Source organism: Oncorhynchus masou, chromosome 29 (genome assembly GCF_036934945.1).
Source record: "Oncorhynchus masou masou isolate Uvic2021 chromosome 29, UVic_Omas_1.1, whole genome shotgun sequence".
Lineage (NCBI taxonomy): Eukaryota > Metazoa > Chordata > Actinopteri > Salmoniformes > Salmonidae > Oncorhynchus > Oncorhynchus masou.
The window spans coordinates 16,772,214-16,791,518 of record NC_088240.1 but is presented as its reverse complement, the minus strand read 5'-3'; the positions used below and the strand labels follow the sequence as shown (position 1 = coordinate 16,791,518).

Genomic DNA, 19,305 nt, shown 5'->3' with positions numbered 1-19,305 from the left:
CCTGCACTGACTCTCCTGCACTGACTCTCCTGCTCTAAATCTCCTGCTCTAACTCCCCTGCACTGACTCTCCTGCTCGAACTCTCCTGCTCTAACTCTCCTGCACTGACTCTCCTGCACTGACTCTCCTGGTCTAACTCTCCTGCTCTAACTCTCCTGCACTGACTCTCCTGCACTGACTCTCCTGCTCTAACTCTCCTGCACTGACTCTCCTGCACTAACTCTCCTGCACTGACTCTCCTGCTCTAACTCTCCTGCACTGACTCTCCTGCTCTAACTCTCCTGCTCTAACTCTCCTGCACTGACTCTCCTGCTCTAATGCTCCTGCACTGACTCTCCTGCATTGATTCTCATGCTCTAACTCTCCTGCACTGACTCTCCTGCACTGACTCTCCTGCTCTAACTCTCCTGCTCTAACTCTCCTGCACTGACTCTCCTGCACTGACTCTCCTGCACTGACTCCCCTGCACTGACTCTCCTGCTCTAACTCTCCTGGACTGACTCTCCTGCACTGACTCTCCTGCTCTAATGCTCCTGCACTGACTCTCCTGCACTGACTCTCCTGCTCTAACTCTCCTGCTCTAACGTTCCTGCACTGATTCTCCTGCTCTAACTCTCTGCACTGACTCTCCTGCTCTAACTCTCCTGCACTGACTCTCCTGCTCTAACTCTCCTGCACTGACTCTCCTGTACTGACTCTCCTGCTCTAATGCTCCTGCACTGACTCTCCTGCACTGACTCTCCTGCTCTAACTCTCCTGCTCTAATGCTCCTGCACTGACTCTCATGCTCTAACTCTCCTGCTCTAACTCTCCTGCACTAACTCTCCTGCACTAACTCTCCTGCACTGACTCTCCTGCTCTAACTCACCTGCACTGACTCTCCTGCTCTAACTCTCCTGCTCTAACGCTCCTGCACTTATTCTCCTGCTCTAATGCTCCTGCACTGACTCTCCTGCTCTACCTCTCCTGCACTGACTCTCCTGCTCTAACTCTCCTGCACTGACTCTCCTGTACTGACTCTCCTGCTCTAATGCTCCTGCACTGACTCTCCTGCACTGACTCTCCTGCTCTAACTCTCCTGCTCTAATGCTCCTGCACTGACTCTCATGCATTGACTCTCCTGCTCTAACTCTCCTGTACTGACTCTCCTGCACTGACTCTCCTGCTCTAACTCTCCTGCACTGACTCTCCTGCTCTAACTCTCCTGCACTGACTCTCCTGCACTGACTCTCCTGCACTGACTCTCCTGCACTGACTCTCCTGCACTGACTCTCCTGCTCTAACGCTCCTGCACTGACTCTCCTGCTCTAACTCTCCTGCACTGACTCTCCTGCACTGACTCTCCTGCTCTAACTCTCCTGCTCTAACTCTCCTACACTGACTCTCCTGTACTGACTCTCCTGCTCTAACTCTCCTGCTCTAACTCTCCTACACTGACTCTCCTGCACTGACTCTCCTGCACGGACTCTCCTGCTCTAACTCTCCTGCACTGACTCTCCTGCTCTAACTATCCTGCACTAACGCTCCTGCTCTAACTCTCCTGCACTGACTCTCCTGCTCTAATGCTCCTGCACTGACTCTCATGCATTGACTCTCCTGCTCTAACTCTCCTGCTCTAACTCTCCTGCACTGACTCTCCTGCTCTAATGCTCCTGCACTGACTCTCCTGCATTGATTCTCATGCTCTAACTCTCCTGCACTGACTCTCCTGCACTGACTCTCCTGCTCTAACTCTCCTGCTCTAACTCTCCTGCACTGACTCTCCTGCACTGACTCTCCTGCACTGACTCCCCTGCACTGACTCTCCTGCTCTAACTCTCCTGGACTGACTCTCCTGCACTGACTCTCCTGCTCTAATGCTCCTGCACTGACTCTCCTGCACTGACTCTCCTGCTCTAACTCTCCTGCTCTAACGCTCCTGCACTGATTCTCCTGCTCTAACTCTCTGCACTGACTCTCCTGCTCTAACTCTCCTGCACTGACTCTCCTGCTCTAACTCTCCTGCACTGACTCTCCTGTACTGACTCTCCTGCTCTAATGCTCCTGCACTGACTCTCCTGCACTGACTCTCCTGCTCTAACTCTCCTGCTCTAATGCTCCTGCACTGACTCTCATGCTCTAACTCTCCTGCTCTAACTCTCCTGCACTAACTCTCCTGCACTAACTCTCCTGCACTGACTCTCCTGCTCTAACTCACCTGCACTGACTCTCCTGCTCTAACTCTCCTGCTCTAACGCTCCTGCACTTATTCTCCTGCTCTAATGCTCCTGCACTGACTCTCCTGCTCTACCTCTCCTGCACTGACTCTCCTGCTCTAACTCTCCTGCACTGACTCTCCTGTACTGACTCTCCTGCTCTAATGCTCCTGCACTGACTCTCCTGCACTGACTCTCCTGCTCTAACTCTCCTGCTCTAATGCTCCTGCACTGACTCTCATGCATTGACTCTCCTGCTCTAACTCTCCTGTACTGACTCTCCTGCACTGACTCTCCTGCTCTAACTCTCCTGCACTGACTCTCCTGCTCTAACTCTCCTGCACTGACTCTCCTGCACTGACTCTCCTGCACTGACTCTCCTGCACTGACTCTCCTGCACTGACTCTCCTGCTCTAACGCTCCTGCACTGACTCTCCTGCTCTAACTCTCCTGCACTGACTCTCCTGCACTGACTCTCCTGCTCTAACTCTCCTGCTCTAACTCTCCTACACTGACTCTCCTGTACTGACTCTCCTGCTCTAACTCTCCTGCTCTAACTCTCCTACACTGACTCTCCTGCACTGACTCTCCTGCACGGACTCTCCTGCTCTAACTCTCCTGCACTGACTCTCCTGCTCTAACTATCCTGCACTAACGCTCCTGCTCTAACTCTCCTGCACTGACTCTCCTGCTCTAATGCTCCTGCACTGACTCTCATGCATTGACTCTCCTGCTCTAACTCTCCTGTACTGACTCTCCTGCACTGACTCTCCTGCACTGACTCTCCTGCACTGACTCTCCTGCTCTAACTCTCCTGCTCTAACTCTCCTGCACTGACTCTCCTGCACTAACTCTCCTGCTCTAACTCTCCTGCACTGACTCTCCTGCTCTAACTCTCCTGCACTGACTCTCCTGCACTGACTCTCCTGCTCTAACTCTCCTGCTCTAACTCTCCTGCACTGACTCTCCTGCACTGACTCTCCTGCTCTAACTCTCCTGCACTGACTCTCCTGCACTAACTCTCCTGCACTGACTCTCCTGCTCTAACTCTCCTGCACTGACTCTCCTGCTCTAACTCTCCTGCTCTAACTCTCCTGCACTGACTCTCCTGCTCTAATGCTCCTGCACTGACTCTCCTGCATTGACTCTCATGCTCTAACTCTCCTGCACTGACTCTCCTGCACTGACTCTCCTGCTCTAACTCTCCTGCTCTAACTCTCCTGCACTGACTCTCCTGCACTGACTCTCCTGCACTGACTCCCCTGCACTGACTCTCCTGCTCTAACTCTCCTGGACTGACTCTCCTGCACTGACTCTCCTGCTCTAATGCTCCTGCACTGACTCTCCTGCACTGACTCTCCTGCTCTAAATCTCCTGCTCTAACGCTCCTGCACTGATTCTCCTGCTCTAACTCTCCTGCACTGACTCTCCTGCTCTAACTCTCCTGCACTGACTCTCCTGCTCTAACTCTCCTGCACTGACTCTCCTGTACTGACTCTCCTGCTCTAATGCTCCTGCACTGACTCTCCTGCACTGACTCTCCTGCTCTAACTCTCCTGCTCTAATGCTCCTGCACTGACTCTCATGCTCTAACTCTCCTGCTCTAACTCTCCTGCACTGACTCTCCTGCACTAACTCTCCTGCACTGACTCTCCTGCTCTAACTCACCTGCACTGATTCTCCTGCTCTAACTCGCCTGCTCTAACTCTCCTGCACTGACTCTCCTGCTCTAATGCTCCTGCACTGACTCTCCTGCATTGACTCTCCTGCTCGAACTCTCCTGCTCTAACTCTCCTGCACTGACTCTCCTGCACTGACTTATCTGCTCTAGCTCTCCTGCTCTAACTCTCCTGCACTGACTCTCCTGCACTGACTCTCCTGCACTGACTCTCCTGCTCTAACTCTCCTGCTCTAACTCTCCTGCACTGACTCTCCTGCACTAACTCTCCTGCTCTAACTCTCCTGCACTGACTCTCCTGCTCTAACTCTCCTGCACTGACTCTCCTGCACTGACTCTCCTGCTCTAACTCTCCTGCTCTAACTCTCCTGCACTGACTCTCCTGCACTGACTCTCCTGCTCTAACTCTCCTGCACTGACTCTCCTGCACTAACTCTCCTGCACTGACTCTCCTGCTCTAACTCTCCTGCACTGACTCTCCTGCTCTAACTCTCCTGCTCTAACTCTCCTGCACTGACTCTCCTGCTCTAATGCTCCTGCACTGACTCTCCTGCATTGACTCTCATGCTCTAACTCTCCTGCACTGACTCTCCTGCACTGACTCTCCTGCTCTAACTCTCCTGCTCTAACTCTCCTGCACTGACTCTCCTGCACTGACTCTCCTGCACTGACTCCCCTGCACTGACTCTCCTGCTCTAACTCTCCTGGACTGACTCTCCTGCACTGACTCTCCTGCTCTAATGCTCCTGCACTGACTCTCCTGCTCTAACTCTCCTGCTCTAACGCTCCTGCACTGATTCTCCTGCTCTAACTCTCCTGCACTGACTCTCCTGCTCTAACTCTCCTGCACTGACTCTCCTGCTCTAACTCTCCTGCACTGACTCTCCTGTACTGACTCTCCTGCTCTAATGCTCCTGCACTGACACTCCTGCACTGACTCTCCTGCTCTAACTCTCCTGCTCTAATGCTCCTGCACTGACTCTCATGCTCTAACTCTCCTGCTCTAACTCTCCTGCACTGACTCTCCTGCACTAACTCTCCTGCACTGACTCTCCTGCTCTAACTCACCTGCACTGACTCCCCTGCACTGACTCTCCTGCTCTAACTCTCCTGGACTGACTCTCCTGCACTGACTCTCCTGCTCTAATGCTCCTGCACTGACTCTCATGCATTGACTCTCCTGCTCTAACTCTTCTGTACTGACTCTCCTGCACTGACTCTCCTGCACTGACTCTCCTGCACTGACTCTCCTGCTCTAACTCTCCTGCTCTAACTCTCCTGCACTGACTCTCCTGCACTAACTCTCCTGCTCTAACTCTCCTGCACTGACTCTCCTGCTCTAACTCTCCTGCACTGACTCTCCTGCACTGACTCTCCTGCTCTAACTCTCCTGCTCTAACTCTCCTGCACTGACTCTCCTGCACTGACTCTCCTGCTCTAACTCTCCTGCACTGACTCTCCTGCACTAACTCTCCTGCACTGACTCTCCTGCTCTAACTCTCCTGCACTGACTCTCCTGCTCTAACTCTCCTGCTCTAACTCTCCTGCACTGACTCTCCTGCTCTAATGCTCCTGCACTGACTCTCCTGCATTGACTCTCATGCTCTAACTCTCCTGCACTGACTCTCCTGCACTGACTCTCCTGCTCTAACTCTCCTGCTCTAACTCTCCTGCACTGACTCTCCTGCACTGACTCTCCTGCACTGACTCCCCTGCACTGACTCTCCTGCTCTAACTCTCCTGGACTGAATCTCCTGCACTGACTCTCCTGCTCTAATGCTCCTGCACTGACTCTCCTGCACTGACTCTCCTGCTCTAAATCTCCTGCTCTAACGCTCCTGCACTGATTCTCCTGCTCTAACTCTCCTGCACTGACTCTCCTGCTCTAACTCTCCTGCACTGACTCTCCTGCTCTAACTCTCCTGCACTGACTCTCCTGTACTGACTCTCCTGCTCTAATGCTCCTGCACTGACTCTCCTGCACTGACTCTCCTGCTCTAACTCTCCTGCTCTAATGCTCCTGCACTGACTCTCATGCTCTAACTCTCCTGCTCTAACTCTCCTGCACTGACTCTCCTGCACTAACTCTCCTGCACTGACTCTCCTGCTCTAACTCACCTGCACTGACTCTCCTGCTCTAACTCTCCTGCTCTAACTCTCCTGCACTGACTCTCCTGCTCTAATGCTCCTGCACTGACTCTCCTGCATTGACTCTCCTGCTCGAACTCTCCTGCTCTAACTCTCCTGCACTGACTCTCCTGCACTGACTTATCTGCTCTAACTCTCCTGCTCTAACTCTCCTGCACTGACTCTCCTGCACTGACTCTCCTGCACTGACTCTCCGGCTCTAACTCTCCTGCTCTAACTCTCCTGCACTGACTCTCCTGCACTAACTCTCCTGCTCTAACTCTCCTGCACTGACTCTCCTGCTCTAACTCTCCTGCACTGACTCTCCTGCACTGACTCTCCTGCTCTAACTCTCCTGCTCTAACTCTCCTGCACTGACTCTCCTGCACTGACTCTCCTGCTCTAACTCTCCTGCACTGACTCTCCTGCACTAACTCTCCTGCACTGACTCTCCTGCTCTAACTCTCCTGCACTGACTCTCCTGCTCTAACTCTCCTGCTCTAACTCTCCTGCACTGACTCTCCTGCTCTAATGCTCCTGCACTGACTCTCCTGCATTGACTCTCATGCTCTAACTCTCCTGCACTGACTCTCCTGCACTGACTCTCCTGCTCTAACTCTCCTGCTCTAACTCTCCTGCACTGACTCTCCTGCACTGACTCTCCTGCACTGACTCCCCTGCACTGACTCTCCTGCTCTAACTCTCCTGGACTGACTCTCCTGCTCTAATGCTCCTGCACTGACTCTCCTGCTCTAACTCTCCTGCTCTAACGCTCCTGCACTGATTCTCCTGCTCTAACTCTCCTGCACTGACTCTCCTGCTCTAACTCTCCTGCACTGACTCTCCTGTACTGACTCTCCTGCTCTAATGCTCCTGCACTGACACTCCTGCACTGACTCTCCTGCTCTAACTCTCCTGCTCTAATGCTCCTGCACTGACTCTCATGCTCTAACTCTCCTGCTCTAACTCTCCTGCACTGACTCTCCTGCACTAACTCTCCTGCACTGACTCTCCTGCTCTAACTCACCTGCACTGACTCCCCTGCACTGACTCTCCTGCACTGACTCTCCTGCTCTAACTCTCCTGCACTGACTCTCCTGCACTAACTCTCCTGCACTGACTCTCCTGCTCTAACTCTCCTGCACTGACTCTCCTGCTCTAACTCTCCTGCTCTAACTCTCCTGCACTGACTCTCCTGCTCTAATGCTCCTGCACTGACTCTCCTGCATTGACTCTCATGCTCTAACTCTCCTGCACTGACTCTCCTGCACTGACTCTCCTGCTCTAACTCTCCTGCTCTAACTCTCCTGCACTGACTCTCCTGCACTGACTCTCCTGCACTGACTCCCCTGCACTGACTCTCCTGCTCTAACTCTCCTGGACTGACTCTCCTGCACTGACTCTCCTGCTCTAATGCTCCTGCACTGACTCTCCTGCACTGACTCTCCTGCTCTAAATCTCCTGCTCTAACGCTCCTGCACTGATTCTCCTGCTCTAACTCTCCTGCACTGACTCTCCTGCTCTAACTCTCCTGCACTGACTCTCCTGCTCTAACTCTCCTGCACTGACTCTCCTGTACTGACTCTCCTGCTCTAATGCTCCTGCACTGACTCTCCTGCACTGACTCTCCTGCTCTAACTCTCCTGCTCTAATGCTCCTGCACTGACTCTCATGCTCTAACTCTCCTGCTCTAACTCTCCTGCACTGACTCTCCTGCACTAACTCTCCTGCACTGACTCTCCTGCTCTAACTCACCTGCACTGACTCTCCTGCTCTAACTCTCCTGCTCTAACTCTCCTGCACTGACTCTCCTGCTCTAATGCTCCTGCACTGACTCTCCTGCATTGACTCTCCTGCTCGAACTCTCCTGCTCTAACTCTCCTGCACTGACTCTCCTGCACTGACTTATCTGCTCTAACTCTCCTGCTCTAACTCTCCTGCACTGACTCTCCTGCACTGACTCTCCTGCACTGACTCTCCTGCTCTAACTCTCCTGCTCTAACTCTCCTGCACTGACTCTCCTGCACTAACTCTCCTGCTCTAACTCTCCTGCACTGACTCTCCTGCTCTAACTCTCCTGCACTGACTCTCCTGCACTGACTCTCCTGCTCTAACTCTCCTGCTCTAACTCTCCTGCACTGACTCTCCTGCACTGACTCTCCTGCTCTAACTCTCCTGCACTGACTCTCCTGCACTAACTCTCCTGCACTGACTCTCCTGCTCTAACTCTCCTGCACTGACTCTCCTGCTCTAACTCTCCTGCTCTAACTCTCCTGCACTGACTCTCCTGCTCTAATGCTCCTGCACTGACTCTCCTGCATTGACTCTCATGCTCTAACTCTCCTGCACTGACTCTCCTGCACTGACTCTCCTGCTCTAACTCTCCTGCTCTAACTCTCCTGCACTGACTCTCCTGCACTGACTCTCCTGCACTGACTCCCCTGCACTGACTCTCCTGCTCTAACTCTCCTGGACTGACTCTCCTGCTCTAATGCTCCTGCACTGACTCTCCTGCTCTAACTCTCCTGCTCTAACGCTCCTGCACTGATTCTCCTGCTCTAACTCTCCTGCACTGACTCTCCTGCTCTAACTCTCCTGCACTGACTCTCCTGCTCTAACTCTCCTGCACTGACTCTCCTGTACTGACTCTCCTGCTCTAATGCTCCTGCACTGACACTCCTGCACTGACTCTCCTACTCTAACTCTCCTGCTCTAATGCTCCTGCACTGACTCTCATGCTCTAACTCTCCTGCTCTAACTCTCCTGCACTGACTCTCCTGCACTAACTCTCCTGCACTGACTCTCCTGCTCTAACTCAACTGCACTGACTCCCCTGCACTGACTCTCCTGCTCTAACTCTCCTGGACTGACTCTCCTGCACTGACTCTCCTGCTCTAATGCTCCTGCACTGACTCTCCTGCACTGACTCTCCTGCTCTAACTCTCCTGCTCTAATGCTCCTGCACTGACTCTCATGCATTGACTCTCCTGCTCTAACTCTCCTGTACTGACTCTCCTGCACTGACTCTCCTGCTCTAACTCTCCTGCACTGACTCTCCTGCTCTAACTCTCCTGCACTGACTCTCCTGCACTGACTCTCCTGCACTGACTCTCCTGCACTGACTCTCCTGCACTGACTCTCCTGCTCTAACTCTCCTGCTCTAACTCTCCTACACTGACTCTCCTGTACTGACTCTCCTGCTCTAACTCTCCTGCTCTAACTCTCCTACACTGACTCTCCTGCACTGACTCTCCTGCACTGACTCTCCTGCTCTAACTATCCTGCACTAACGCTCCTGCTCTAACTCTCCTGCACTGACTCTCCTGCTCTAATGCTCCTGCACTGACTCTCATGCATTGACTCTCCTGCTCTAACTCTCCTGTACTGACTCTCCTGCACTGACTCTCCTGCACTGACTCTCCTGCACTGACTCTCCTGCTCTAACTCTCCTGCTCTAACTCTCCTGCACTGACTCTCCTGCACTAACTCTCCTGCTCTAACTCTCCTGCACTGACTCTCCTGCTCTAACTCTCCTGCACTGACTCTCCTGCTTTAACTCTCCTGCACTAACTCTCCTGCTCTAACTCTCCTGCACTGACTCTCCTGCTCTAACTCTCCTGCACTGACTCTCCTGCTCTAACTCTCCTGGTCTAACTCTCCTGCACTGACTCTCCTGCACTAACTCTCCTGCTCTAACTCTCCTGCACTGACTCTCCTGCTCTAACTCTCCTGCACTGACTCTCCTGCTCTAACTCTCCTGCACTGACTTTCCTGCTTTAACTCTCCTGCACTGACTCTCCTGTACTGACTCTCCTGCTCTAACTCTCCTGCTCTAACTCTCCTGCACTGACTCTCCTGCACTAACTCTCCTGCTCTAACTCTCCTGCACTGACTCTCCTGCTCTAACTCTCCTACACTGACTCTCCTGCACTGACTCTCCTGCTCTAACTCTCCTGCACTGACTCTCCTACACTGACTCTCCTGCACTAACTCTCCTGCTCTAACTCTCCTGCACTGACTCTCCTGCACGGACTCTGCTGCTCTAACTCTCCTGCACTAACGCTCCTGCACTGACTCTCCTGCACTGACTCTCCTGCTCTAACTCTCCTGCTCTAACTCTCCTGCACTGACTCTCCTGCACTGACTCTCCTGCACGGACTCTGCTGCTCTAACTCTCCTGCACTAACGCTCCTGCACTGACTCTCCTGCACTGACTCTATGCACACACACTGGACTCTATACACACACTCACGGATTCTTACACTGATACCCCAACACAAACATACACACACGCTACATACGCCCACACACAAATAACATGTACACACGTAGATACTAACAGCACACACACACACTCACACACACATTTTCACACTCACTACATACCCTGCTGCTACTGTCTGTTATATTTCCTGTTGCCTAGTCACTTTACCCCTACCTATATGTACATACTGTAGCTACCTCAATTACATCGTACCCCTGCACATCGACTCAGTACTGGTACTTCCTGTATATAGTCATGTTATTTTTATTCAATATTGTTATTTGTTATTCACTGTCTATTTATTCCACATGTTTTATTTATTTCTACTTAATCTTTAACTCTGCATTGTTGGAAAGGTGGTCCAAACAAAAGCTAAAATGCTACAAGAAAGTAGACACTGGTTTCCAGACCAGGTGGGGTCTTCTCTGATAGCAATATTATACTCACACGTGTCCCTTTCATCCCGGGAGTTCCCGACTCGCCATACTCTCCCTGGGAAGAGACAAGTGACATTGAAGTGATATTAAGGTGACATAGAGAAGATGTAGTCGTGACATGACTTATTTTTTGTGATTTAAATAAATAAATATCTGTTATAATCATGGTAATTGTCATTATTGTGCTCTCCCAAGTTGGGTATCTTAGTGGGTGGGTGATACTGTGAAGGGGGTGGGGTCTGGAGCTGTCACTCACCTTAGGGCCCATCGGCCCAGCGGGTCCCTCATGGCCCTGCATGCCCGGGAACCCCATGTTGCCTTGGAGACCAGGAAATCCACGCTCACCCTACAGGAGACACAACAATAGTTAAACAGAGTTGAGTGAAGTTACCACAGAGGCTGGTCAGTTTCGTGTTTTTCAACATTATGGTTAGGTTTAGCATCCTAAAATATATATATATATATATATATATATATATAATGTATAATGTATATATATATATATATATACAGTACCAGTCAAAAGTGTCTTATTGTTACTATTTTCTACGTAATAATAGTGATTCTATATGTGTTACTTCATAGTTTTGATGTCTTAACTATTATCCTACAATGTAGAAAAAAGTACAAATAAAGAAAAACCCTTCAATGAGTAGGTATGTCCAAACTTCTGACCAGTACTGTATATAAACTCAGCAAAAAAAGAAACGTCCCTGTTTCAGGACCCAGTCTTTCAAAGATAATTTGTAAAAATCCAAATAATTTCATTGTAAAGGGTTTAAACACTGTTTCCCATGCTTGTTCATTGAACCATAAATGATTAATGAACATGCACCTGTGAAATGGTCGTTAAGACACTAACAGCTTACAGATGGTAGGCAATTAAGGTCACAGTTATGAAAACTTAGGACACTAAAGAGGCCTTTCTACTGACTCTGAAAAACACCAACAGAAAGAGGCCCAGGGTCCCTGCTCATCTGCGTGAACGTGCCTTAGGCATGCTGCAAGGAGGCATGAGGACTACAGATATGGCCAGGGATATAAATTGCAATGTCCGTACTGTGAGATGCCTAAGACAGCGCTACAGGGAGACAGGATGGACAGCTGATCACCCTCGCAGTGGCAGACCACGTGTAACAACACCTGCACAGGATCGGTACATCCGAACATCACACCTGCGGTACAAGTACAGGATGGCAACAACAACTGCTCCGAGTTACACCAGGAACGCACAATCCCACCATCAGTGCTCAGACTGTCCGCAATAGGCTGGACTGAGGTCTTGTAGGCCTGTTGTAAGGAAGGTCCTCACCAGACATCTCTGGCAACAACGTCGCCTATGGGCACAAACACTCCGTCACTGGACCAGACAGGACTGGCAAAAAAGTGCTCCTCACTGACGAGTCACGGTTTTGTCTCACCAGGGGAGATGGTCGGATTCCCGTTTATTGTTGGAGGAATGACCTTTACACCGAGGCCAATACTCTGGAGCGGGATCGATTTGGAGATGGAGGGTCCGTCATGGTCTGGGGCAGTGTGTCACAGCATCATCGCACTGAGCTTGTTGTCAATGCAGGCAATCTCAACCCTGTGCGTTACAGGGAAGACATCCTCCTCCCTTATGTGGTACCCTTCCTGCAGGCTCATCCTGACATGACCCTCCAGCATGACGATGCCACCAGCCATACTGCTCGTTCTGTGCGTGATTTCCTGCAAGACAGGAATGTCAGGAATGGCCAGTGATGAGCCGGGATATCAATCCCATTGAGCACGTCTGAGACCTGTTGGATCGGAGGGTGAAGGTTAGGGCCATTCCACCAGAAATGTCCGGGAACTTGCAGGTGCCTTAGTGGAAGAGTGGGGTAACATCTCACAGCAAGAACTGGCAAGTCTGGTGCAGTCCATGAGGAGGAGATGCACTGCAGTACTTAATGCAGCTAGTGGCCACACCAGATACTGACTGTTACTTTTGATTTTGACCCCCCCCCCCTTTGTTCAGGGACACATTATTCAATTTTTGTCAGTCACATGTCTGCAGAACTTGTTCGGTTTATGTCTCAGTTGTTGAATCTTATGTTCATACAAATATTTATCAAGTTAAGTTTGCTGAAAATAAACGCAGTTGACAGTGAGAGGACGTTACTTTTACGAGTTTATGAAGAGGATTAATGAGACAGTAATAGCGGATTGCTTCATGTGTTCCATCTATCTGCCACCAGATGGAGCCACAGTCCTTTCTCAGGCCAGAGTGGTCTGCTCTGACCAACAATGTATATTATCCCTGGTTAGCGGTTGCTATGTATTGACCGCTGAGCGATTTTGAACCCACAAGTGAGCCATATTGGCACTCCTCAGTAGGAGAGGTCCTCCAAATGAAATTCTACAGCTGTTCTATGAAATGTTTCATGGACAAAATTACATGTATTTAAGTATTTTTTTGTTTATACCTTAAGGAAAATGTTTTAAATATTATAAAATGTTTTGTTTGTATGTTTAGATGACATAATATAATGTATAAGTATGCATTAAGGTGTTTGTAATAGAATACATATGGCAAAATATAATGTACATATTAACAAAGCATGTCTATAGCTTAAACATTTATTTTTTTACAACGGTGGCGGAGTGCCAAGATGAAGGCAATGTGGCTTCAACACAGCGCCCCCTATAGATCATTTGGTGTACAGTGCATTCTGAAAGTATTCAAACCCCTTCACTTTTTCCATATTTGTTACGTTAAAGCTGTATTCTAAAATGGATTCGATTTTAAAAATCCTCATCAATCTACACACAAAACCCCATAATGACAAAGCGAAAACAGGTTGGTATTTATTTATTTTTTAAATACCTTATTTACATAAGCATTCAAACCCTTTGCTATGAAACTCGAAATTGAGCTCAGGTGCATCTTGTTTCCATTGATCATCCTTAAGATGTTTCTACGACTTTATTGGAGTTCCCCTGTCGAAAATTCAATTGATTGGACATGATTTGGAAAGGCACATACTTGTCTATATAAGGTCCCACTGTTGACCGTGATGTCAGAGAAAAAAACAAGCCATGAGGTTGAAGGAATTGTTCGTAGAGCGCCGAGACAGTATTGTGTCGAGGCACAGATCTGGGGAAAGGTACCAAACAATATCTGCAGCATTGAAGGTCCCCAAGAACACAATGGCCTCCATCATTCTAAAAATTAAGATGTTTGGAACCATCAAGACTCTTCCTAGAGCTGGCCGCCTGGTCAAACTGAGCAATCTGGGGAGAAGGGCCTTGGCCAGGGATGTGACCAAGAACCTGATGGTCACTCTGACAGAGCTCCAGAGTTCCTCTGTGGAGATGGGAGAACCTTTCAGAAGGACAACCATCCCTGTAGCACTCCACCAATCAGGCCTTTATGGTAGTGGCCAGACAGAAGCCACTCTTCAGTAAAAGGCACATGACATGACAATGAGAAACAAGATTCTCTGTTCTGATGAACCCAAGATTGGACTCTTTGGCCTGAATTCCAAGCGTCATGTCTCGAGGAAGCCAGGCACCACTCATCACCTGGCCAATACCATTCCTACCGTGAAGCATGGTGGTGGCAGCATCATGCTGTGGGGATGTTTTTTTCAGCAGCAGGCACTGGGAGACTAGTCAGGATCGAGGGAAGGATTAACAGATCAAAGTACAGAGATCCTTGATTTAAAAAAAACTGCTCCAAAGTGCTCAGGACCTCAAACTGTGGCGAAGGTTCACCTTCCAACAGGACAACGACCCTACGCACACAGCCAAGACAACACAGGAGTGGCTTCGGGACAAGTCTCTGAATGCCCTTGAGTGGCCCAGCAAGAGACCGTACTTGAACCTGATCGAACATCTCTGGAGAGACCTGAAAATAGGTGTGCAGCAACGCTCCCCATCCAACCTGATAGAGGTTGAGATGATCTGCAGAGAAGAATGGGAGAAACTCCCCAAATACAGGTATGCCAAGCTTGTAGCTTCATACCCAAGAAGACTGGAGGCTGTAATCACTGCCAAAGGTGCTTCAACAAAGTACTGAGTAAATGGTCTGAATTGTATTTTTATTTTTAATACATTTGCAAACATTTTTGGAAACCTGTTTTTGCATAGTCATAATGGGGTATTGTGTGTAGATGAATGAGGGGGGGGGAACTATTTAATACATTGTGGAATAAGGCTGTAAAGTAACAAAATGTGGAAAAAGTCAAGTGGTCTGAATACTTTCCGAATGCACTGTGTATACAGTTGAAGTGGGAAGTTTACATAAACCTTAGCCAAATACATTTAAACTCAGTTTTAAACCCTGACATTTAATCCTAGTAAAACTTCCCTGTCTTTGGTCAGTTAGGATCACCACTTTATTTTAACCTGTTTTGGAGATTGGTTTAATGGGAAATGTCAGAATAATAATAGAGAGAATAAGTGTCCATAATGTTTATTTTAATACATAAACTGAACACTACGAAATACAAAACAATAAACGTGAAATGAACGAAACAGTCCCGTGTGGTACGAACACTAACACGGAAGACAAACACCCACAACTCAAAAGTGAAACCAGGCTACCTAAGAAACCAGGCTACCTAAGTATGATTCTCAATCAGGGACAACGATTGACAGCTGCCTCTGATTGAGAACCATTATAGGCCGAACACAGAAATCCCAAATTATAGAAAAACGAACATAGACAACCCACCCAACTCACGCCCTGACCATTCTAAAACAAAGATATAATAACAGAACTAAGGTCAGAACGTGACAATTTGGTAGAATTGCCTTTAATTAAATTGTTTAACTTGGGTCAAACGTTTCGGGTAGCCTTCCACAAGCTTCCTACAATAAGTTGGGTGAATTTTGGCCCATTCCTCCTGACAGAGCTGGTGTAACTGAGTCAGGTTTGTAGGCCTCCTTGCTCGCACACACTTTTTCAGTTCTGCCCACACATTTTCTATAGGATTGAGGTCAGGGCTTTGTGATGGCCACTCCAATATCTTGACTTTGTTGTCCTTAAGCCATTTTGCCACAACTTTGGAAGTATGCTTGGGGTCATTGTCCATTTGGAAGACCCATTTGCGACCAAGCTTTAACTTCCTGACTGATGTCTCGAGATGTTGCTTCAATATATCCACATAATTTTCCTTCTCATGAAGCGATCTATTTTGTGACGTGCACCAGTCCCTCCTGCAGCAAAGCACCCCCACAACATGATGGTGCCACCCCCGTGCTTCACATTTGGGATGGTGTTCTTCGGCTTGCAAACGTCGCCGTTTTTGCATCCAAACATAACAATGGTCATTATGGCCAAACAGTTCTATTTTTGTTTCATCAGACCAGAGGACATTTCTCCAAAAAGTATGATCTTTGTTCTCATGTACAGTTGCAAATCGTAGTCTGGCTTTTTTATGGCGGTTTTGGAGCAGTGGCTTCTTCCTTGCTGAGCGGTCTTTCAGGTTATGACGATATAGGACTTGTTTTACTGTGGATATAGATACTTTTGTACCTGTTTCCTCCAGCATCTTCACAAGGTCCTTTGCTGTTGCTCTGGGATTGATTTGCACATATTGTGCCAAAGTACATTCATCTCTAGGAGACAGAACGCGGCTCCTTCCTGAGCGGTATGACGGCTGCGTGGTCCCATGGTGTTTATACTTGCATGTTCGTACAGATGAATGTGGTACCTTCTGCCGTTTGGAAATGGCTCCCAAGGATGAACCAGACTTGTGGAGGTCTACAACTTGGCTGATTTCTTTTGTTTTTCCCATGATGTCAAGCAAAGAGGCACTGAGTTTGAAGGTAGGTCTTGAAATACATCCACAGGGACACCTCCAATTGACTCAAATTATGTCAATTAGCCTATCAAAAGCTTGTAAAGCCATGACATAATTTTCGGGAATTTTCAAAGCTGTTTAAAAGCACAGTCAACTTAGTGTATGTAAACTTCTGACCCACTGGAATTGTGACACAGTGAATTATGAGTGAAATAATCTGTCTGTAAACAATGACTTGTGTCATGCACAAAGTAGATGTCCTAACCAACTTGCCAAAACTATAGTTTGTTAACAAGACATTTGTGGAGTGGTTGAAAAACAAGATTTAATGACTCCAACCTCAGTGTATGTAAACTTCTGACTTCAACTGTATAAATCATTGGCTCTTGCCCATTGAACTTCATTCTGCCAAGAGTGAAAGACAGGGAACTAGAAGGGAGAGGAGGCGTGGGGGAAATGTGGTGTTTGGAGCCCTTTCTGTGTATGTCTGTCTTTCTTAAGGCGTCAGCATGCTTCAGGTCGGCTGACCACACTCCCATGTACGACCTACGCTTGAAAAACGAGACAAAGTGTCAATAGTACAGTTTATCCATCTACACTTCCTCAAAATAGTCCGAATGAATCTAAGGTAACTCAAGAAATCTGCCATTCATTCTGACGTTTTTGTAGAAAAGATCTTAGTCGCTCAATCTTACATCTAACTAAGATGTTTTGTGCAGTGTTTCTCAAGTGATTTTTTGTTGTTGCATGAATATAATTTGTTTCTCATTGAATCACAGCAAACTGTTTTGAATAGGAAGCTGATGCCTTTACTCTCTCGCCCTGCTGCCTCTTTCTTCTACCTCCATCCCTCCATTCCTAAAGCTCACCAACATAACGGTCTGGGCCATGGGAATCAGGACACAGGCTGGTTGTCAAGGGTACAGAACCGCAGTCGTGGGCGACAGGACGTGACATCATCATAGTGAACATATGCATGGAGAGTTGAAACAGCGGTTGATTTGCCAGTCTTCAACACCTTTCAACAGAGACTGAGACATGAAGCATGACCTCACCAGGCTCAGCCTGTCAGTCAGTCAGTACAGGCCTGGCTCCAGAGAACACACAGCACACAGTAGTCCTCTGTGGACAATCTCTGTCTGGCTACTGTTTCTTGAACACAGATTAGATAAGACACTGTTGCTAGGTTCTAATGTGTGTGAGAAAATACACATAGAGTAGCAATGCAATTGTTGTTTTCTGAGCTCCCTGAGAAGGTGTTGCTCTCATTGTGTCCTTGTTACTGGAAGATAACAAAGGCCGTGTCTGTAGATCTTCTTGGAAACTTTTAACCACAATTAGAAACACTGCATGATTGCTGGATTTACTTTTACAGTGCATTACTGTTTAAAGAGTGGATTAGAGATTGTTTGGTCTGGTAGGAATGCGCTCTCAGCCCAGCTGTGTGTCCAGACATGCTCTAATTCCGCCTGATTCCAGTCCGTCTCCATCCTGATCCCTGCTCCGTGTTGGCCCTCTGCTCCTCCATTTTACAGCCAGGACTACTAAGTCCCACTGGGCTGACCCCTGACCCCTAACCCGGAACCCACAAACCACACTCTGCTACGCCCCTTTGAGCCTATCAGGGATTCTGAACTGTTTTGAAGTTGTATAATCTGTAGGTTCTTTGTTGGGATTGAGAGAGTAGGTAGAGAGAGTAGGTAGATAGAGAGAGTAGGTGAAAGAGTGAGACACAACATGAAGAAAAGCAGCAAGTGAGAGAAGACAACCAATATCAAACTGATAGACAATGAGGAACTGATGGATAGAATGCTCACCTTTGCTCCTTTCACTCCACTGCAGTCACATTTCCCTTCACATGATGACCCAGAGCACCCCTAGAGAGAGAGAGAGAGAGAGAGAGAGAGAGAGAGAGAGAGAGAGAGAAAAAGTCCATATTACAGTCATTAGTAACCAAGTACAGACTGAGACAGCATTTTACACCAGAGGGCAACATAATCCCCCCCTAATATTCCAACGATTTCTGATTTATCTGCCCATGTCAGAGAGGCTACAAACAACAAACACCGACATGCTAACACACACACATACACACACAGTGTGAACCAGGATCATTCATTTGATCAGTTCAGGAGATAAAGGTGGTGTTAACTGCTGTCATTTGCTTTTCAGTTATGTGGCAGCTCTCCTGAAGCAATCCTACAAGGGAGTTACCAAAATGACAATTTACCAGCTGGCCTCACTACTCCTATCCCCTCTCCCTCCCCTCCCCTTCCCTTCCCTCTCCCTCTCCCTCTCCTTCCCTCTCCCTCCCCTTCCCTCTTCTCCCTCCCCTTCCATCCCCTCTCACTCCCCTTCCCTCTTCTCTCTCCCCTTCCATCTTCTCCCTCGCCTCCCCCTCCCTCCCCTCTCACTCCCCTTCCCTCTTCTCCCTCCCCTCTTCTCCCATTCACTCCTCTCCCTCCCCTCCCCTCCCCTTCCCTCCCCTCATCTCCCCTTCATTCCCCTCCCTCCCCGCCTTTCCTTCCTCTCTCCCTTCTCTCCCTCTTTCCCTCTCCCTCCCCTACTCTCCTCTCCCAGGGACTAGAGCCTGGGACCTGGCCTGTACTCTTCCTCTCCTCTCCCAGGGACTAGAGCCTGGGACCTGGCCTGTACTCTTCCTCTCCTCTCCCAGGGACTAGAGCCTGGGACCTGGCCTGTACTCTTCCTCTCCTCTCCCAGGGACTAGAGCCTGGGACCTGGCCTGTACTCTTCCTCTCCTCTCCCAGGGACTAGAGCCTGGGACCTGGCCTGTACTCTTCCTCTCCTCTCCCAGGGACTAGAGCCTGGGACC

The 19,305-nt window shown here is 49.0% G+C and overlaps 1 protein-coding gene across 1 annotated transcript in view; it reads right to left on the bottom strand.

Annotated features, from left to right (window-relative positions):
• The window catches only part of LOC135519084 (collagen alpha-1(IV) chain-like), a 107,100-nt gene that overhangs the window by 37,567 nt on the left and 50,228 nt on the right, over positions 1-19,305 (bottom strand). The window contains exons 2-4 of the mRNA XM_064944142.1: positions 18,290-18,349; positions 10,958-11,047; positions 10,712-10,756 (exon numbers count right to left, since the gene is read on the bottom strand). Of these exons, the coding sequence (XP_064800214.1) occupies positions 10,712-10,756; positions 10,958-11,047; positions 18,290-18,349 (195 nt within the window). The remainder of the gene's footprint in view (positions 1-10,711; positions 10,757-10,957; positions 11,048-18,289; positions 18,350-19,305) is intronic.